Source organism: Podarcis erhardii, assembly GCF_964252035.2.
Source record: "Podarcis erhardii genome assembly, chromosome: 3".
In the NCBI taxonomy this organism is placed as follows: Eukaryota; Metazoa; Chordata; class Lepidosauria; order Squamata; family Lacertidae; genus Podarcis; species Podarcis erhardii.
The window spans coordinates 29,513,973-29,535,914 of record NC_138507.1 but is presented as its reverse complement, the minus strand read 5'-3'; the positions used below and the strand labels follow the sequence as shown (position 1 = coordinate 29,535,914).

The following is a 21,942-nucleotide window of genomic DNA, read 5'->3' as shown; positions in this document are numbered from 1 at the left end:
CCAAGAAAAAAACTTCAGGAAGGTGTAATGAAGTGTTGCTGAGGGATGTGGCCTGGGGAGACAGGGTGTGGCAGGGGAGGGGATTTTGTTGTCCCAAGGGCCACACATAGAGGTCTGAAGGGCCAGATGCGGTCCCTGCCCCTTGAAGGTCCCCCATCTTGGCTTAGAGCTTCAGTCTTATCGAGATGGGAGCCGTCATTCCAGTGGTCCAAATGAAACAGCACGTCTAACCAAATAATTCTACAATTCACCCTAGTAGATATGATTAACAGATAGGTTGGCAGTATTTTAAAGATGTTAAACAGCTGAGTTGCTATGTTGCTTTTAAAAGGAAATGTATTTTTGAGCACTTGGGAATACAAGAGAGCGAGAGAAAGAGAGGCTGAGCTGCGGTTTGGACCCTTTGAATACTTTCCACAGCATTTTGCTCCAGATCCCAGGAATCTGTTTATTTTGAAGCGGTTTTCAAGTCACCAAGAATCCACTGCATATATGATTTGTGAGGGTTGCCTTTCCGTACATCTATATATCATGAAGACTATACGCATATAAGCACATGTGTCGAAAAATACTCGTTTAAGAGTATTTTTGCCCAGAGACTATTTTTGAAACCAACCTCATTCTGAGGAAGGAGGTTACACCCATTTGGTTTCTTTCAAGGCCAAATTCTTGGAATTAAAAAAAAAGAGGGGGGGGAGGGAGGAAGGGAAGGGAGGGCAGAAAATAATTCCAAGTTCGCTTTTCTCCCTTTAAACCGGAGCTGGAAATCCAGCTCCTTTGCTTGCTACCGTTTTCGTCCTTAAGTTAGAAACAAAAACGCTTAACTTTGTGATCAAGGGAAAGATATATATATTTCCAAGGACGAGGCGAGGAGCCAGGATCCCACCCGCCCTCTCTCTGCCTCCGCCCGCCAAGCCCCAGCAACAGTTGAGCTCTGGAACCCGAACGATGGGTCTGCCGGAGGAGCAGCGCTAGGCAGGGGCGGCCGCGAGCCACACAGCCGGGCGTCGGCGATGGGCACGGGCAGCAGCAGGCCGGGGAAAGGGCGCAGCTCGGTGAAGCCCTGGCGTGGCCCCGGCCGGGGCAGCGGGAGCATCAGCGCCCCCGCCAGGCAGGGCCGAGCAGAGGAGGAGCAGGGCGCGGAGCCCAGGTGCTACAGCCAAACGCCGGCGCGCGCCACCACCTCGCCGTCGGCGGGCGAGTCCGACTCGGACTCGGAGCTTCTGGACCGGGTGCTGGAGGAGTGCAACGACGAAGGGCTCGGGCAGCCGACGGGGCGGCGCCGCCGCCGCCCCCTCCTCCTCGAGGCCGCCGGGGATGGCTGCTCCCGCCCGGCAGAGGGCAGCGGCGAGGAGGTAAGGCGGTGCTGCAGGTCGGTGGGGAGGCGAGACGGCGCGTCCAGGGTTTCCATTCACGCGTTTTTGGAAAAGCGAGCTGAGCATCTAGTAGACGGGCGGGCCACATTTCTCCGATGCAAATAGGGACGTCCTATTCCACAATAGTAATGATGATCGTTTTATGATGACGCGGTTGCCCCAAGCCACTCTGGGCGGCTTCCCAAGGTTTTTTTTCCCCTTGGCTGGGGAGGGGGGGGTCGTATCCCCCTCCATATCCTCCAGCATTTCTGCCGTGGAAATAGGGACGTCCTAAAGAAAAGCCGGACATCCCAGGATCAAATCAGGAACCGGGTTGGCTTCTGTAAATCTGGGGTTGTCCTTGGAAAATAGGGACTTTTGGAAGGTCTGGGAGAGGGAGCAAGATCCTGGAAGAAAGCGCGCGCCTTATTGGCATGTGCACTGTCTTAAGGGCGCTTCCAGGCAGCTGTTTTTTTTTGGGGGGGGGGAGTCTGTCCCGCAGGCGCAAAGCCGAGACGCGGGATTCCGGTTGCTTTGGGCCGCTTACGCAGCGCGCTTCTGAAGCGGCCTGGCGTGCTGGAAAGCGGCATAACAAATGATTCGACGCCGCATGGAATCATAGAATTGTGAGGGAGCCCGACGGTGATCTAGTCCAAACCCCTGCAAGCACAAGAGCCAACGCCTGACTGCCGAGGGGTCTTCGACGCCCACGCCCCCCAGTAAAATATTTGTGAGGGCCGGACGCCTTCAAATTTGATAGGCATTGCCATTCAAATAGTGTATGTGCTCTGCGTTGTGTGATCGATTATGCGGGAAGGGGCTCCCCCCCTTCAATATTTTATTCAAGTTGGCCCCCTGCTGCAAAGCAGAAATCTCAGCTGAAGCACCTAATCTCTGCTTTGGAACCTCCCTGGAAGGCGAGTGCACCGCCTTCCAAGGGAGCCCAACAGGTCTGTCACAAAGCTATTCCCCATCATAATACCTTCCCCTCAAACAAACAAGGACAGATGCTGAAGAAATACCCAAATTGTTGAACTTTCCCGCAAACTCTGGGTTAAATGTTCAATAAGCAGGCTGCCTGGCTCTGGAGGTGATCTAGGAATTGCTTTCAGAAAGGCGTTTTGCATGGCTTGAACTCAGAGGATTGGCATATTTGTGGTCCACACGGGTCCTGTGTTCGAAAATATGACAGAGCTAAATGCATAAGAATGAGCTAGTTAGTAAGAACCATCTCATCCCACATGACCTGACCCAGAGCCTGTCACCTGAGGTCTTTCTCCGTGTGCCACTTCCATGGGACATCTGGAGGGTGGCAACAGTGTATGCATGTTTATTATGTCATTTTTTAATGAAGTAGTTCATTTTGACCAGCTTTGATCCAAATTGAGAAAGAAGAACCTAGCTGTTTTGTGTTGATAATGTGCACAAAGCCTCAGCCCTCCTTCAAATTCTAATTTTATGAAAAAATACTCTGCTTGCTATAGTGTTAAGTGAAACAATGCCATCTTGTGGCTTACCTTCTTAACCATTCCTGGCTGTGCCCTGATTTGGTGTGTGACAAACACAGCCATTCTGTGGTTTCATATGAAAACTTTTTTAAAGCACGGTGCCACAGGGATCTCTCCTGCACAAGACCTGCTGAAACGAATAGAAATTATGCAACAGCATCAGTGTACTTAATAGGCTCTGTGCTATGACTGGCAATTTTTGGGGTGGTGGTGGGACTGTCACGGATGTAATGTTGGGTCTCTTCACTATGTTTAAGAGTGCATAGTGGCAGAAAAAAGGAGGACAGGTATTACAGGAAAATAATGACACACTGTTGAGATTGTGTTGTAATTGAAACTCCTTTCAGGTTTGGGTAATGTTACAGGGATCTTTCCCTGGCAGGGCTCTAAAATAGAATCCTGCAGCAGGATATCTGCTAAGTCAACAGACATAAGAGAGGGGTCTGGATGCTGCAGATGCACGCTTAATTTATTGTTCCTGAATGCAAAACAGGTGCCACACAGTTCTTCAGCTCTCACTTAATCACAGTTACGAGATCAGAGATAAACCACAGAAAATTACCACTCCCACCTTCCCTGTGCACAAAGGAGCACAAACTTCAGCGAATTTGATTTTTCATTGTGTGTCACCCATGATGTCCTGTTGATTTGTTCCCAGGTCTTTTCAGCAAGATCCACTCCAGGCCTAGAGAGCAACAACTTTGCCAACCAGTAAGTCGCCTGAATTCAAATGACAATCCTTTCAGCCATGGGCATTGTTTTGTTTTTACAGAATACTTCCATCCCACCTCAGAACCGCAGGAGGTTATCAGAGCAGCTTACAAAAGATTCTGTCAATAATAATAAAAAAGGCATTTGAATCTGGCACCAGGAACAAAAATGGCCCCCTGGTGGCTGCAGGATTACTCAGGTGTCATTTCGGTGTGCTCATCCTTCATCTCTCCTGGTTCTGCCCACTGAGGCCCTCTGGAGCAAGGGAGTGGGTCTGAGGAGCTGGAATTCGCTCCATCCCATGATGAAGGCAAGCCTTTCCTTGTTGGCGGTTGCCAGGCAACAGCTCCCACTGAGGACCTCTGAGGCAAGGGAGTCCTGCTGTGAGGAATTGGCTTTCAGCCCATGATGGAGGCGAGAGCATCATTATTCTCCTTTGCAGAAAAGGGCACCGTTTCCACCTATATAGTTTAAGGTTACCAGATGTCCCCGTTTCCTGGGGACAGTCCCCGGATTTACAAATCAGTCGCCTGATAAAGTCCTTTCATTCCTACTGAAGTTGAAAAGTGTCCCTGGATTCATTGAAAAAAATCTGGTAACCTTAATATAGTTCATCTCTTGCTTAACAGTTTGGGAACCAACACACACACACACACACACACACACACACACACACACCCTGCGTATTACAGGCACATAGGAAACGTTCAGCTTTTTGATGGCCACAAAGCCCGATTGGAATGCTGTTATTTTTATCCTTGTGTAAGTGTGGAGAAGTCCACTCACCCTGAGGCAAACTGGAGGAGACCAAACGTCATCAGAATTTGGTTGCCTTAATTTAGATGTTGAGTGAGTTCCCCTAAGTAGGGACAGCCGTTTCCTCAAGAAGCGTGTTGGGAAATTTGAAAATAATTATTCATAGCATCCAATGTCTTTGCCTTAAAAAAAAATCACTCTGCTGTGTGATGCAGCCTTCCATTTGCTTCTAGAACAGGATGGGGAAAGGTCTAGAATTGCCTGACAAGCATTCCCACTACAGTTCTGCACTTCTTGCTGAAGGAGGAAAGCACCTGTCTTTTATTTATAGGCTTAAAGGTCAAGGTCAAGGGACCCCTGACCATTAGGTCCAGTCGCAGACGACTCTGGGGTTGCGGCGCTCATCTCGCTTTATTGGCCGAGGGAACCGGCGTACAGCTTCCGGGTCATGTGGCCAGCATGACTGACTGAGCCACTTCTGGCAAACCAGAGCAGCGCACGGAAGCGCCGTTTACCTTCCTGCCAGAGCGGTACCTATTTATCTACTTGCACTTCGTGCTTTCGAACTGCTAGGTTGGCAGGAGCAGGGACTGAGCAACGGGAGCTCACCCCATCACGGGGATTCGAACCGTTAGCCCTAGGCTCTGGTTTAACCCACAGCGCCACCCATGTCCCATTATATTATATTTATTATATTATATTATATTTATAGGCTTACTGATGTTTAATTGAAGAGGTTCCTTTACTACAATTTTGTTTTAGCTTGATATTTATTATTCCAGAACAATTCTTTCCCTTCCCTTGTTAGTACTGCTGTCCTTACAATTTGCATGACTTCTCCCTCAGTTAAATTAAATATGCCCAGATCCCAGAGGATTTATTTCCACCTCTTCCACACATACAGACACATTTCCCTTTCAAAAAGTTCCTGCTTTTGTTCCGAGCTCAATTTTATTTAGCATTTCAAGGTGGGGCGTAAATATTCTGGATAAATATTTATTTTTAAAAGTGTGTAGATAGGAGACAAAAGATATTCAAAGTAAAAAAAAAAGGGCTCTGTGCAGAAATAACAGTTTGCTATTGGGGTGCAGAAAAATTGGGCCTCTCCTTCATTTAGTTTTTGCATATTGACTATAGTTTGTTTGTTTGTAATTATTATTATTATTATTATTATTATTATTATTATTTCTGCAGGCTGCCACTCAAGAAGCTTGAGAGGCAGGCCAAGATATCCTACGATTACTCCGAAGAGGAGCTGATGGCAACGATTGAGCAGGAATACTGTCGCTGAAGCCGGTTGTGGGCTGTGCCAACCGTGACTTGTGAACAAGCTCACTATGGGGCGAGATAGTTGAAGCTGCAGCAGTGTTTCTCAGAAAGGTGTTTTCTCTGGGATGGGGTGGGGAGGGGTGGGGTGGGGAAAGCAAGAGCAGAGAAGAAGGCATGCCCCCATCCAAGAAGGCTGGTAGAATCCTCAAACAGGCTGGAGAAGCTTCTGCAGAGTTCTCTCTGCCATTATGTCAGGATGTGGCCTTATAGGGACTCTGTTGTGTCCATTTGGGAAAACACATCTCCAAAGCTGGCGCATCTACAGACGGAATGTCAAGTTTTCCTTGATATCTTAAAATTATGACTTATGGAGGCACCATCACCTTCGTCCTCAAAGTCTTGGGAGACTTGCAGCAAGGGACTTGAATGCTTGTTTTCGACTGCACTTTTCTTTTTCTGTGTGCCAGCTTTGATCCTGTCAGACCCCAAGCACTAACCTGTACATTATTAAAGCATATATTCCCAGCAAATTGTACCAGCCTCTTGTAGTTATAAGATTCTCCGTGGTCACTGGAATGAATAGGAAGGAAATTTATCAGCCATGCATCCAAGCTAAATGCTAGCTCTTAACAATATTAAAGCAGGCACGTTTCCTCTCCTTTTCTGTGAACAGTTTAACTGACACCATAAGATGCTCTCTGCTTCCAATTTCTCCTGCCTCTGCCTTTTGCTGGTGCTGGACATAGTTCTTCTTGTAGGTTGTTCTTGTTCAAATTAAAAGAAAATTCTATTTGAGGTTCAACAGCAGAGGTGCTGGAGAAAATCTTACAGGATTAAGGTAAAGGTAAAGGTACCCCTGCCCGTACGGGCCAGTCTTGACAGACTCTAGGGTTGTGCACCCATCTCACTCTAGAGGCCGGGAGCCAGCGCTGTCCAGAGACACTTCTGGGTCACGTGGCCAGCGTGACAAAGCTGCATCTGGCGAGCCAGCGCAGCACACGGAAACACCGTTTACCTTCCCGCCAGTAAGCGGTCCCTATTTATCTACTTGCACCCGGGGGTGCTTTCGAACTGCTAGTTTGGCAGGCGCTGGGACCGAGCAACGGGAGCGCACCCCACCGCGGGGATTCGAACCGCCGACCTTTCGATCGGCAAGCGCCACCCGCATCCCTCTTACAGGATTAGGCAAGCTTAAAACACAAATGCTAATGAAACGTTGGCATAAAGCTTAAACAAAATGTGTATTCATAATGTAATCCAGTGCTCATACAGCAGATGCCAGAGGCTAAATTTTAACTTTGGGTGGTACCTGTACTTCCTGGTTTTTTATCTTTTTTTTTTTTACAAATATGTACACATCATGCAGCTTCGATATTTTTCTACAATTAAGTGTTTGGTGTTTATGCGTCATTCATGGAGACAGCTTAGGACTGCGAAACAATTCAAGAATTGGCCAGCGCTTTACAGGAAATTACTTGGAATAGATACAGATGTACCTAAAACCAAGGTCCATCGCACTAGGGAAACCTTCTGGGATGCACATGCCATTCTTCTGTCAGTCTGTTTTTTGAAACAGGAAATTCCCTGCAAAAATCAGCTGAGGCTGATGGAACCACGTACGCTGCTTTGAAAACATGCCCACTCAAGTCAAGTGGTTGGCAGATTTCCCCAGGAACCTTTTCCTTTAGAATGAAAGCCACTTGTTCCAGATAGCAGCCAGCTTCCCTTGCCAAAACATATACCCTTTCATCATCTTAATGGTCCCATTTATCTCTCAAAGGGCCCCCTTCCAGACACCCTTTCTATTGTGCATTCGTGAGGATTTGTGCACAAGATGCTATCGGCTGGTCATGCCCAATCCTTGTTTTCAATACTCTTTGCTGATGCAAAGGTTTGGTTGCATCAGGGTTGACTGCAATATTCTGCAGATATTGTGCATGCAAAGCACTTTTGAGTGTTTCAATGTGTGGTGTAAATGCAAAGCATTCGTATCGGCCAAGAAAAACGTTGCTTTCTCCTCTTTCCCTATTTTGAGGTAAAAGGAGAGCTGTCAGAGGGGAGGAGAAACGGCAAAACCATCTATGCAAATATTCACTTTACTAGAAGAGGGATTACAATGCAGCCCTTGAAGGAATACAAACAATATTTGCATATACACACAAATACAGGAATCCCACAATAAAATGGACAGAAAGACAAAACAAGGTTTATAAAATATTAGGCACAATATTTTACTACACCAAACATAAATTCCCATAATCTTAAGTCAGGTAATAATCAGCATGGGAGAGGGGGGCGAGAATTAGGAAACTTTTTGAAAAGCCTCGCAATTGCACAAGGGAAATCTTTTGACTTCTGGCAACTTTTGATGAACTTCAATGGAATTAAACCAGAGAAAAATGGACTATTGCATCTGCATATTGTCAGAAAGGGGCGGAGACAGTGGTTCCAGACTAATCAAGTTGTTGCATTTTGGTTTTATATACACTGCATTTCTGCCATGTAGCTTGTCTTCTCACCAGCTCCTTTTTCTAACACTGAACGTGTATAATATTCATTTTTGTTCAATTAGGTGACCATAAAGTGAAGGGGGGGAAACCTATTTATACTCATCTTGCACCTTCTAACATGTTTCAGAGGAGCCACAGATCTGCTGGCTCGTGAAATAAAGTTTATTATTTATAGTAAATCAAACACACAAATACAGTAAGGTGCAGTATGGGTAACATTCCATGCGTGCAGAACTAGTGACCCATCAAATGCAGTCCACTCACCTGGAGAACGTCCTGGAAACTTCCTATCCTTTCCATCTGCTTAATCACCTGCCAAGCCACAATGTACCGCTGGAAACTGCAATAGGCTTGGTAGCTCACACAATGCGGCAGCATTGGTTTAGCATCAATTTCAAAGTCTGCCTGCTTCCAATATACTTGAATTGGGAATATAGGCCAGATTAGTTTAAATTGATGAGAATCTTTCAATGCGTAATTTCCATATCCATGACTACTTTTTAAAAAAAAAAAAAAAAGAATTGGGTGCTTCTGTTATGGTCAACTTCATGAACGTTAGTTGTCAATAATGGACAGGGAGGTAGATAAATGCTTAAAATGGGCAAACTGATTGCAGTGGCTCTGCAGGCTCTCAACATATGATGTGATGCTGGTAGAGTTGCCAACCAGTCTTTTTTCTTGGCAGAGATCCTGCCCCTGACTTGCAAAAATTTAGCAGCTGAAGCTCTTCATAGCATGTGAATGAAGTGCTAGGGCGAGTTTCACTTTCTCAGTTTCTGCAGATCAGGCTGCTGCCGGAGGTACAAAAGCAGATACTGGCAAGCCTATTCAACAGTACTGCCCAAGCCAGCCATGCCGATGTTGTTGGGACTGCAACTCCTATAATCTCTGGCCATTGGTCATGCTGGTTGGGGCTGATGGGAGCAACAGCAGGAGGGCCACACATACCATATCCCTGCCCTAGGCATTGCGCTGAAAGTGAGGGTACATTGGTGCAGGTGTTTTAGAACTGCATTTCTCAAGCCACTTACTCCAGATGTGTTTCCAAGTAAACTCCTACCATCTGTGGAAATATTCTCCAATGGCTCCAACGTAAATTGGCAAATGCACTGCAATCTTGGCTGAATAATAAAGAGATCAGGTTGAGATTCCAACTGCGAGAGGTCTACCTAGTTTCAGATACCAATGAAGTGTCAGATATTACTTATTCCACACACACATATATACATAAACATCTGATCATGCTTTCTCGTCATCATTAGAACAATTATCTCAGCTTGATTAAATATTATGTATACAGAATCGAGCAAATCATGTGAAATGGCAGCTGAATGGTCCACCCTTAATTTTAGTTCTCTTCCATCAGCCGTCCTATCATTTCACTCACTCATCCAATGTGCTGTGGAAAAGGAGACCACAACAACAGCAGTTAACATCTCCACAAAGCGCTTTTGCTCCAAAGCTAAGAATATTTGGGTCACTTTTGTGAGAAACGAATTGTTGATCTGGAACAATCCGTTGCCAGTCAGCAATTTCCCATTATAAACCCAGCACATTTTGAAAGTGGCAAGACAGGAGCCAATTTGAGTACTGAACCCTGAATGTCCAATTGCTTCTGTTGCCTTGTTTATTCTCTTTACCTATGAACTACTCAAGTGAGAATTATTTAAGGTGCTGTCTGTTGTGGTTGTGTCATTGATCAGATTTCCAAATGTTTGCTTGGATGATTATAAAAATGGTTATGCAGGCAATGCATTTTCAGCCTTTACTTCAAATCATAAATCCTCCCCCGACTTTATTTAGATCAAAACAATAGCTCAATGTGGTTTGGGCATTTCCCTTAAGGGGTCCTTATACTCATTACTATTAACAGATCAAGGGCATAATCCAAAGCTAGGCACTTATTTTTCCCACTGAAGTCATAAGGGATATATTGATGGACATGCTTAACTTTCACTCTGAAGGGAATGTGATCCGAAAGTTCTTCCGTTCTGAAGACGGGATATACAGAAGTCCTTGCGGTTTGCAGGACCGTCCCAATGGACGGACAAGCTGCCCCCAAGCCTTCCAAACATTACCAGCACTCAAATTAAAAGGGCACTTCTCACGTTGCAATTAATAAATGTAGGGGGCACTTTAGCAAGTCACTCCTTTGCCACAAAATACACATGAACAAGGTCCACCAAACCTACCCAACTCAAGTCAGACCAGCAGACTGCAAGCAGGGAAGCAACAAGTAGGATTTTGTTCACACAAGCAAATCTGAATGCAGTGGTGAATATATGAAGCCCTGCCACTGTACAATCGTACACATAAAGGAGCTTCAAGTAGCCAATGTACCACATCCACTAATCCATACGTGTTTACACACCAACAACTGACTAACAGAGGGTGTGCATTATGGAATGGTGTCTAGGGTTAAAACCTTTTGAGCGTGCAGTTGACCATGTGGAATTACTGCACAGGTTAGGACTTCCCAGCAGGGACGCACATGGTCAGTGCTGCACCTAAATTGGTCCTGAGCTAGTTATAGGCATCAACAATACCTAGGCCTCAATATTCAGACCTTTGGGAAAGAACGACACTGCTTTAAAATGTGGCACAGCAGGTAATCCTAAAGTGGATTCAGTTGCTAGACTGGAGTTCAGACACTCTGAAATTACAAATTAGTTTGGATTCCGTTCAGGAAAAAAATAAATAAATTTCCAAGTGGTACCTCTAATGTTGCTTTTCACTCTTCTCACAGGGTGATTTTGCAAGATCAGACCACAGCTGAACTCGTAAGATAGGGGGAAAAAACTAGTTTAAAATGCCGGGGGGGACGGGGACCACCCTGTTTCACTTTTCATCAACCACTGTTAACTCAACAGAAAAGATATGTTTGCAAAGCCCATTGCCAACATTTCCACCAAAAATATTCTCCCTCCTCCCCCCAAGTGCTGGTGAATGCCCTAAAAGCATTGGAGAAAACAAAAGGATAACAGAAATAAAACGTTAACATTTAAATAGGGCTTAATACGAAGGGATGGGGAGGAAAAAGAGAGGGCAAAAGACTTTACAGGATTTTCCTCCTCCTCCACAATATAAATGCAACCACTCTTGGATACTTTAAAAAAACAAAACAAAACAAAAAAACAGTCAAAGCTGGTTTTTTGGAAACCACCCAAGTTCCTCTTGAAATGTTCATCTTCCAAAGCAGGCCTGCTAGCCAGAAGACAGCATAGGCAGAAGCATGCTCAAAGGAGTTTCACTCTTAGGCTTCTCCATGGTTGCAATTCTGTTCAGTTTGCCAACTTCTGTCTGCCAACTGGGCACTTTCTTTGTCGTCATGTGGCGGCGAGCGTGTTTCGTCAGGTGATCGCTGCGCATGAAGCGGCGGTCACAGACCGGACAGGCAAACTTCTTCTCCCCTGTGTGAGTTCTGCGGTGGCGAGAGAGTTCATCGGAGCGGGCGAACTTCTTGTCACAACCTTCCCAGCTACAGGTGAAAGGTTTCTCTCCTGGAAAGGAGGAAGCATGGGCAGGTAGGTGGGGGAATCAAAGGGAACCCAAGAACAAGACAGATGGTTTTACCAAAGAGGTCATACATTGCCACACAAACCATCTCTAGTTTAGGACTGGCTTTTTTTTCTATAGCAGAGTATGTGAAGAAAGGACAAGACAAGAGGCAATTCATTCAACTGCAGGAACGGCTCTTGAATCTGCACTTACTAAGAAGTACTACAGAAGTCAGGGGGCTTCTCCTCTAAAGAATAAATAGAGCAAGAAGTTTTATAAAAAAGAAGAAGACCTCCTTTGTTCCCAACACATCCCGGGACATACCCTTTCGTCAAGGGATTACAGTCTTTACAATTAAAATGCTAAAGGTCAGTATTTTTCACCCCCAAGATAAAAGGATACGACACCCATGATGGCCCGTGTTATGAAATAACCCTTCTCTTTAAATTCATTTCCCTAAAGTTACACCAGGTCTTAAGTCTATTTACTGCACAGTGTTATCGTTCTTACATAGAAGTTAAGCCTGTAGACCTGCTCAGACCTACTCAATGCAATTAGGGCTCTCTTCAGACTTTCTGAATCCTGAACCAAGAGGGCTCCAGACCACAAGGAAGACTCTACATGCATACAGCTGTACACATGTAGTGGCTCTTTCCAGATCTTCTACTGAACATTCAGAGGGTGGGGGTTTTTTTGGAGGGGGGGGAGTCCCCCAGTCTCCACCTAGACATTTAGATGCAAGGAATTTAGAAGCTCTAAACCAGTGATGGGGGTGGGGAAAACCAGTGGCCTTCCATATGTTACTGGACTCCAACTCCCATCAGCCCCAAACAGCATGGTAAATATTCTGGCAAGATCATGGGAGCTGTAGTCCAGCAACATTGGAATAGCTGCAGTTTCCCCATTCCTCTTTTGGTCTTCCTAAAAACAGTCCCTCTCCACTAAACAAGAAATGTTCTACTATCGAGTCTCGTATTTCCACACTCCTGAAATGTCCATATTCAGATATGTTGCTAGACAACCACTAAAGACATGCGAGTGGGACTTTCAGCACTGTGTGGCGTAGCTCTCTTCAGTGTCCCCTTCAGGCCATACTCATTTTACTCCTCCCATGCAGTTTTCAGTCTCTTCCCATAGTCAGCCATCTGGGACCACTGAGCACATTTAGGGCTTTTAGTCTGGGCTTTTAGTCTACCCTCACTGCCACCCCAATAGGCTTTCTATTCTCTCTTTTTTGTACTCTGTAAACTTCGAAATCCACCAGGAGCCTGGTGCATTTTGCACTTGGCTATCAGCCACTTGTGACGATGCCAAGGCGCCAGGATGGTGCCTGATGTATCCACCATCTGGAGATCCTTGGATCTTGCCTGTTTTCACACAGTAGCGAAGGATCCTGTAGAATTCTATCTGTTATATTTTATCTGCACAATCAGAATGAATTTCAGGAACCAAAAGTTGTATTGAAAAATACGACTTTAGAGGTGCCTTGCCCCCAAATGGCAACTAGACATTCTGTTTTGGCGACTGTAACCCTGGTTTAAGGAGCCATTTGGTGCCTAGCTTATACATCTAACACTGCTCACAGCTGAATTATACCAATTCAGACCATGGGTCGATCTGGCTCAGTTTCGTCTAGGCCGTATGGCTGTTCTGCTCAAAGCTTTCAGGCATGCGTCTCCCCCAGCCCTACCTGCAGAAACAATGATTAAATCAGGGACTTTCTGAATACAAGGCCACTGAGCTACAGCTCTTCCCCTCTTGGGTTTGTGCAGTGCCCTATTGGCTACTTAAGCAACAACATCCCCACCTGAGTATCTGCAACAGAGGGATTAGAAGAGGCAGATCACATCCACAGCTCTTCTATACATACCGGTATGAGTACGCAGGTGGGCTTTGAGGTGAGAGCTTTTGAAGTACGTCTTCCTGCAGCCCGGGAAGTTGCAAACGTAATTTCTCCTCCGGGAAAAGTCAATTAGAGGTGCGCTGCTTTGGCCAGAGGCAATGAAAACCGGAGCAGGGGCCAGGGGCAACAACTTGGTATTCCCAACAGACATCACAGTTTGTTGGCAAGGAGGCGCCTGGGCAACAGCAGCCTGTGGAAGAACCAACATAACAGTCCCCTGAGGCATGGAAGGCCCCATCAGCACAGGCTGAGAAACTGGGGCTGTGTGGGGTAGGATGGGTTTGACCGTCGCTGCCATCTGAGCAGAGGGCTTCAGGAATCCTGGGACCATACCTCTTTGTCCGTCCAAGGGGATCATTTGGCAGATCACTTGGGGGTTAGAGAGCGGGGAGGCTAGCAGCGAGGGGGACTTCTGCTGCGGGTCCCTTTCGCAAGCGTTCGGGAAAGGGGTCTGCTGAGAAGCAAGCCTCACAGGTTCACGTCCTTTGCTGGCGGCTCTGGAACAACCTGAGCCGTGCAAATACGGTTCATGTCCTGGCGAAGTGCCACAAGCTATGCTGTCCGCAATGTCGCAGTCTTGCAAGGCTGCAGGGTGTCTCTCATCTTGCGCCTCGTGCCCGTCTGCAGAAACACTGGCGCCCGACGCAGCTTCCACTTTTGTTTGCACAGGAGGAAGGTGGGAGTAACCGGGACTGTCCCCGGTGTGACGGATCACGCTGGTTGCCCTTGCTCTGCAACGCTGAGGAGCAACTTGCTCTGTTCTCGCTGGCTTCTGGCTGGACTCCCTCCCCAAATTCAGGACAGCTGGCTTGGGTGCAGGAAGAGCACAACCTGGAGGAGTGATCAGGCAGGCAGACATGTTCGTCTTGATTGTCCTCGGTTTTGAGTAAGTGGCTTGGGACAAAAGCGGTGCTGTTGTGGAAGGCTCAACAAAATCTGGACTATAGGGTGGTGTCATACACTATATTTAAAGGGGGGAAAGAAGCAGAGGTAGTATACATATACCAAAATACTACTTTAGGTATGATCATTCCTAGCTTTTATATTTATAACATTTAAGTGTAAGTCAGACACTTTATTATTATTATTAATTATTATTATTACTTTCCCCACACAAAAGTTCCCCCCACAAAAGTTTTAGACAACCATAATGGTATTCAAAGACCCTGGTTTGGTTTTTCCCCAGAGAGATTATTAAGGATTAGTTTAGCTAGGAGGGGCTCATCTTACAGTATGTCAGCCTGGCTCTACAAGGCATGGGGTGAAATCCACTCCAGCGCTTTGATGAGTGGGGTCATCTAGTGCTGCTGACTTGCATGTAGTAAATAACCAAGTGTCTACTCAGAAGAAAGCTGCAATGAGTTTAGTGGCCCTTACTCCCAGGTAAGGGGGGGGGCTATAGTGTTTTATCTAGGCAGCCAGGGCTCCTCTGGATGACAAGATCTACCCACACTGGAAGAGTGGCAGATGCAGCTGATGGACTATATGCAACTGGCCGAGATGACTGGCAGAATCCGAGACCTGGGAGAAGAGAAAATGGAGGAAGACTGGAAGAAATTTAAGATGTATCTACAAAAACATTGTAATTTGGTTGAATTTTAAGAAGGATGCTAGATTATAAAAAATTGGCCACCACTAAATTAGATTTAAATTTGATGATAAGTGAGGCTAAAGAAAATATAAAATTTTTTTTGGGAAGAATTGCTAGATTATATTTGAATGAGTGGATATGAGATTGTAAACAAGTTGATAATTTGTTTGGAAAAAAAACTTTTTATGATGTAAATGGGAGCGGGAGACGTGAGGGAGTCCAAAGAAGTGATGAAACCATGTTTGTGACAGAAGTAAGATTGTTTATTATTTGTGCATTTATATTCAAAAACTTTAATAAATATTTATATATATATAAAAAAAGATCTTTTTGCACCAGGTCAGTGAGGACCACTTGCTTTTTAGAATTCTCCCATATATACAAAACTCCCTGTGCGCCTTTTGGACTGCATCTGTAGGTTTCCTCCTCTGTGTCAAATAAGTGTTGTTTACTTTTTAATACATGGAAGATGGATCTCCCTCGGGAGGTTCTGGACTCTACTTCCCTGGAGGTCTCTAAGCAGAGGCTGGATAGCCATCTGCCATGGATGCTTTAGCTGAGTTTCCTACGTTGCAGGGGGTTGCACTAGAAATATGACCCTTGGGGTCCCTTCCAGCTCCATTGTTCTGTTTTTCGGCTTCAACAATATTTCACTATGTAATTGCATTTTGGATAAATTATGAAAATTATAAAACATGTTCTATTTGAAAACAAAACGTTTAAATGGCTATCTTTCTACCGGTAGGATGGGGGGAGGCAGGGGCATAGCCAGGATTTTTGTTAGGGGGGCAGGCTTTTGTTGGCGGAGCAGAACCTCAGATTTGTATTGACTGTATTACCTATTTGGGGGGGCAACTGCCCCCCCCGCTACACGCATGGGAGGGGCACAGGAAGGAAACAAGGTTGGAAGGGGGCCATGGTCTGAAAAAGGTTTGCAATCATATTCTGTTGGGAGCTGCCCAGAGTGGCTGGGGATACCCAGCCATATATTATTATTATTATTATTATTATTATTATTATTATTATTATCTGGAGGATCCCAGGATAGGGAAGACTGCATTATTCCAAAATAACCTCAAACACATCGTTTACTAAACTGAAGCAACTGTACTTGTGAGTGGAAATGTATGCTGTTCTCTTAGAGCTTATTGCATAATAAATGCCCTCAAGCCAAACCAATAAATTACTGCTAACAGATTAAATGGGGACATATTCATGCATTTCCTCTTAAAAATATTCATATTGATTCCATGCAAATTCATTTTGTTTCAGGGTTTGTTTGGTTTTTCCTTACCAGTGTGGATAAAAAGTTATAATCCTTAGGCAACTCAGACGTGGGTTCAGTGTGCATTGAGAAATCACCTGAATCTGAGACAGGTGTAAGAGGCCTTATCTTCAACAGGTCGCCTTTCTGTGATCTTTGACCCCAGGAGCTCATACAAACAAGTGCCTCTACTGCTTCTATGTCGTTCTGTTCCAAGGTGCTACAAGTAGACCTTTCACTGTCGTGACGCTGCCGTTCACGTATGGATTCATAGATGTCCACAATGTCAACCTAGAGATAAGTGAGCCATTGTTTGTAAGTCACACGGAAAACAAGCATATACCCTATTGTCTGCTTTTAAAAAGGCACCATACATGCCAGAGTCTCAATCCAGTTTCTAAGTCAGCACACATGAGCAGAAGAAAGGCTATAGCTTAATACTTAGTACAGTACATTCCCTGTATTCAGAGCTCCATGTTCTATCTATCACCTGCTAAAATAACAACAGGTAGCAATGACTGGCAGCCAAGGGAGTGCTGCTGCCAGTCAGTGAAAGCAGTACTAGGCTGGCCTAACCAATGAGCTGACTCAGCATGCATGCATATCAATTGCTGGGTAATTCACAGGTGAATTCAGTTGCTTTCCTACACTGAACTGCTTTGAGTGTGATGCGTATTCAAATACATATCCTGTACACTTTCTGGTACAACGAAGTTGCACAGTAATACCTTTTTAATGTGCAACTCAAATTGGATCAGGGCCCCAGAGAGATTTAAAAAGCAAAATCTGGCTGCCAACTTCACTCTTCCACAGGAAAGTTATTCCTTTCTTCAGTTAGCACAGACCATGTGCTAACTAAAGACCATGGCAACAACAGAGAGAGAGAGGGGTGGGTGTGGGTGGGTCAGCACACGCATGTGTGCATGTGCTGGGAAAGGTCCGAGAAGATGTAACATCTGCAGCATTGCTTCAACTTTCTAAAGTGACTTCCCAGAATGACACAGTATTTAATGTTAATATTCCAAAACTGCAGGGAAGATGTGACATGGCGGGGGATCGTTTTATCTCCAGTTTGTTCAGTGATGGTTTCTTAGAAAGAGTAATAAATACAGGCAACACAACAGGCCGCTGAAATAAATTCCCAGCATGGTTGACTCATGTATCGGTCAAAGCCACCATATTTTGTTGGTCATGAGCATCTCCCTATAGCAAATAAGTGCAATGCAGATACCTTTCACCAATCTAGAACCCCACATGTGCACAGGATTCTACTCCCTGTTCAGTTCACACTCAAAACTGGCAATTAGAAGCCCAGAATAAAAAGGAAATGGAATCAGCCTGCTGGACAGTAAGCCATGTAGTCGCTGCAGACAATTATTATGCTCCCTTAGATGCCGCAGAGCTGCCATGTGCATATATTTACTACTACTACTACTACTACTACTAATAATAATAATAATAATAATAATGAATGAACCCAACAGAAAGCACCTATTCACATGGTAAAGCTAATATGAAATGTGAAGCTAACCTAACAGATTGGTATCACAAGTTCACAAGAAACTCAAATGAACTCAAAGAATCTGGAGATAAAGAGGAGTAAGACGGGCAATCTTGAAACTGATACATTTAATGAGGTAAAAGATTCCAGAATATGAGAAATGCTTAAAAACCAGCAGGAATTCTCCATTTGCTTGCAACTGATGAACATTATTTTCCTTGGGTGCTAAAATGATATCTGTGTCAAATCAATAAGATTTAAAAGAACTTGGGGGAGGGGGACAGCCTATTCGAAGGCTAGAGAATCCAAGATGAGAAACGTTTAAGAAGAAGAATTTTAGGTTCGCTTGCAGTTCGTGACAATTATTAATCCACAATCGCTTGATAAGCTTCGGAAGGAAGGAGGAAATAAGTTCAACGCGCCTTGGTCTGCTTTCCAAGCAGGCACGCGCGGCTCCATAACTTAGCCTGGCGGCTTGTCCTTAAATCACCTCCTTTCACCCAGACACTGCAGAGGCAAGCTGGATGAGCTGGCACACAGCACAACAGAAGCGGGCTGCAAAAGCAGAGCCACAGCCATCACAAAGACGGCAGGAAATACCCCACCAATTCACTGTACCAAGGAACACTACCAAACGGCAGGTCCAATTGCCCAACCGACCTCCCCGCCTTCCTCGCACTGTCTTTGCTTTAATAACAGTATTTTTTAAAAACTGGGAGGGGGAGGAAACAGCATGCAGATCAGCAAAATGACGATGTCCATGTGGATTGGGTGGAAGGCAGTGAAGCGCCACCTTCCAAAAGGGAGGGAATGGGGCGGAAGGCTTTCTTTTCCCCCCTCATGGGATCCAGAGCAACCACCCACTCCAAATATAGCTCAGGGGTGGGGGGGGAGGAGTGGGGCGACGTCATGCATCAAAATAGCCATGTGAGCAAGTGGGTGGTGGTCTCTGGCTGAGCCACTGCTGGGAAGCCCTGTGAGGCGGGGTAGCTCTGCCCACAAGGTCCAAAAGTAAAGGCTGCCTGCGGGGGTGCGGTGGGGGGCTAGGACTCTCTCTCTCTCTTTTTGCAATGACACAAGTTAACAAAGAAAGAAACCCTCCTCAAAGGTTGAGGCTCCCACCTCCCCTGAGCCGCGAGACCACTCCTCCCTGCATTTACTGTAATCTCTGTAATACTCATGCAACAACCGGGCAACTGCGGGATCACTGGGATTACTCATGCTGATGCACATTATTCGATGTGCGTCAGTGTAAGACATCACCACCACCACCACCACCCTAGATCCAGCAAAGCAGCAGTTTCGTGCAGGCTGGACTGACTGGCAAGTCTGCCTGCTCCATGGAAACTAAGCAGAACTTCCTTCCCAATAAACCTGGGGCAGGATCGGGGGTGGCGCAAGAAGGACAAACGTCCAGGGTATCCCACACGCTTATGCTTGCATAGCTCCCAGTCACCAGAAGCGAGGGAGGGTGGAAAGGAGCAGCATTAACCTATTATGCACCATCATAAGCCTTCACCAAGTCCAGGTAAGTTAGCAAGGACCTGGCCCGGCCGGAGGAAAGGCTAGCGTTAATGGGCTTTGTTGGCACGACCCCTCCCGGATTTGCAGTGAACCGCCCGGGGATCTACGGGCGAAAAGCGGCATATAAGTTTAGTCCATAGAAATAAAATAAAAATAAGAGAGGAAGGCTGTCCCCCCCCCCCCCAGCGCCACGCGCATCTCTCGCTCCCATCACCTTGGCGTCTTGGCAACCCATGGATTGCGGTGACGAGATGAAATAAAGCAATAAATAAGAAAGGCTAGTTGTTCTCCTTCCTACTCCCCGCACGCAGGGAATCAGTGCCTCCCCCTCACACCCCGCATGCACCTCAAGTCGTTTGCACCTTTTGGAAAGCGAGGAGGATTAGAAGCGGGGAGTAAAATCGAGGCAGGCTGGGTCTTTTTGCCCTGCACCCGCGCGTCGCCCCGTGCAGCAAGTGGTACTCACCGCGGGGGCATCTCCCATCGCCTCGACGCAGGGCGAGGTATGCATGGTGGAAGCTCCCGCAGGCAGCAGCGATGTGACAAAGCCAGCAAGAGCTGCAGCCAGAACCGCCTCCGCCTCCTCCGCCTCCGCCTGCTTGCTTGCTTGCTTGCTTGCCTGCCTCCCACCTACCTCCTCCCGCCCTCCCTCCTCCGAGGGAGGCGAGCAGCCAAAACACAGAGGGAAACACACCAAAACACTCCATACAGCAAAAGCAGCTGGGAGGCGGGCGAAGGTAGGAGGAGAGAACGAAAGGGGAAGAGGGAGGAGGGAGAGGCTGCTCGCCAATCGCAGCACGAGCTTCCTCCGGGCTGGCCAATGGGCTCCGCCGGGCGGCGTGATTGCCTCGTGCAGCTATGCTGATAGCAGGAAAGGCCCCTCGTGGGCACGTTCCGCGGCGGCGAGCCGAGTAGCCGAACCACCTTCTGGAAACTAGGGGAAAGGTCGGCGCGAGGAGAAGGAGGGAGGGAGGGAGGAGCCTGGCGGGGCCAGAGGAAGGGCGGGGCCGGCTGGCTGTCAGTAAGCGGGGAGGCGGCAAGCCAGCCAGGGAATGCCCGGACGTGAGAGCGGGAAGGGGCGGGGGCGGGGACGAGAGCGAGGGGGCGTGTTGCGAGGCAGGGCGCGCGCGCGGCAAAGAGACCGGGCTGAGAGCGTCGACGACGTCGCCGCCCCCACCCCAGCAACAGCGCCGCGCGCTTCTGGCAGCCCCGCCCGCGGCTCGAGATCGTGCAGCCGAGCGTGACGTGGTGTCCTTTCTCGCCACACACGCTATTATTGCCAGATGTTGCGTTTCGGCCACGCAGAGTGGCCGTTAAAGGGCGTGGCTCCTCTGCGGAACCATCCTGCCCTGAGGAAAAGCCTCGTTACACCTTCTTTTCGAATAGTCCCCGTCTTTTCCGTTTTTATTGGTTAATATCTTTGTTTTAAAAAAAGAAAATAACCCACACAAAAAAAAAACACATACATATTCGACAAAACTTATACAGTATGTGTGTGTGTGTACTGTACTGCTTGCGTGCATAAAAATAAAACATTAGAATAAAAGACCAATTTGAAACATTTCTCCCCGCCCCCCTTAATTCAAGTTATAATTAAAATTGAAGCTAAAAGCAAATGAGATGCCAACTTCTGCATGTCTGGAGTATTCTTATTTATTAAATTTCTATACTGTACTGTCCTGCAAGGCAGGTTATAATACAAAAACGGAACAAAAAATAACAGAATTATAGAATTGGAAGGGGTCCTAAGGGTCAACTATAATGCAGGGATCTCAACTAAAAGCATCCATGACAGATGGCCATTGTAATGAACAGACAAAATACCCCCCCCCCAGTTTAAAAGGCCACAGATTTTAGAGGGATAGGCTTGCATGAATGAAATGTTTCTAGCAGGTGCCGAAAAGGGAGTGGGAGCAGCCAGTAGTATACACAACTGACAGGGAGCTGAAAAGCACTTTCCCAGTGCTGTTTTCTGGACTTGGTCCTGCAAGTAGGGCCAGGACCACTGTAATACAAAGCTCCCAATTCCAGGATTATATCACACTCCTGTGACTACATGCTATGCACGGTTGGCAGAAATGGGAGCTGATTTGAAGGGAATTGCACCTGCTTGACTTTTCTGCAGTAACCAGAGCCTAGCTAAAAGGATATAAGTGGGTCAGTATGATTGCGGATGGAATAGATCCTAGTTCTGTGTGTGGAGCGCTGTTGCAGAGATCTGTGGTCCCCCTGCCTTTCTAATGCTACGTGTATTAATTTGGGTTGCTTACACAGCCTCCAAGTGTCCCTATTTTCCAGAGACAGACCCAGATTTGCAGAAGCCACCCTGGTTTCTGTTTTGACCCTGGAATGTCCCACTTTTCCTTACAATGTCCCTATTTTCCTCAGATAAATGTTGGAGGGTATGAACTTACCGTGCTTAAAAGTCACAAGGATCACAGTACTATCAGGCAAAAACACAACAAAGGCAGGTACGGCACATAAAATAGGATGGGGATCCCATCCTCTGAGTATGCTTGAGAAGGGAGGTTCAGGTGCAGTTAGGTAATGTT

At 46.5% G+C, this 21,942-nt stretch overlaps 2 protein-coding genes across 2 annotated transcripts; one reads left to right on the top strand and one right to left on the bottom strand.

Moving 5' to 3' along the window:
• The first annotated feature begins 764 nt into the window (after positions 1-764).
• CYS1 (cystin 1) lies at positions 765-6,129 on the top strand. Its single transcript, XM_081857514.1, has 3 exons — positions 765-1,355; positions 3,522-3,574; positions 5,525-6,129. The coding sequence occupies exons 1-3, from the start codon at positions 1,014-1,016 to the stop codon at positions 5,619-5,621; spliced, it is 492 nt and encodes a 163-aa protein (XP_081713640.1). The 5' UTR covers positions 765-1,013; the 3' UTR covers positions 5,622-6,129.
• Positions 6,130-8,618: 2,489 nt separating this feature from the next.
• KLF11 (KLF transcription factor 11) lies at positions 8,619-20,014 on the bottom strand. The gene is made up of 4 exons (XM_081856493.1): positions 19,857-20,014; positions 16,396-16,656; positions 13,478-14,471; positions 8,619-11,609 (listed from the first exon to the last, which is right to left on the bottom strand). The coding sequence occupies exons 1-4, from the start codon at positions 19,899-19,901 to the stop codon at positions 11,314-11,316; spliced, it is 1,596 nt and encodes a 531-aa protein (XP_081712619.1). The 5' UTR covers positions 19,902-20,014; the 3' UTR covers positions 8,619-11,313.
• Between the last annotated feature and the right edge of the window lie 1,928 nt (positions 20,015-21,942).

Coding starts and splice junctions, on each gene's coding strand:
- CYS1 (XM_081857514.1), top strand. CDS start 1,014: ATGGGCACGGGCAGCAGCAGGCCGGGGAAAGGGCGCAGCTCGGTGAAG. Junction 1,356..3,521: donor CAGAGGGCAGCGGCGAGGAG/GTAAGGCGGTGC, acceptor ATTTGTTCCCAG/GTCTTTTCAGCAAGATCCAC. Junction 3,575..5,524: donor AGCAACAACTTTGCCAACCA/GTAAGTCGCCTG, acceptor TTATTTCTGCAG/GCTGCCACTCAAGAAGCTTG.
- KLF11 (XM_081856493.1), bottom strand. CDS start 19,901: ATGCATACCTCGCCCTGCGTCGAGGCGATGGGAGATGCCCCCGCG. Junction 16,657..19,856: donor CGATGGGAGATGCCCCCGCG/GTGAGTACCACT, acceptor ACTTATCTCTAG/GTTGACATTGTGGACATCTA. Junction 11,610..13,477: donor CCACCTGCGTACTCATACCG/GTATGTATAGAA, acceptor CCTCCTTTCCAG/GAGAGAAACCTTTCACCTGT.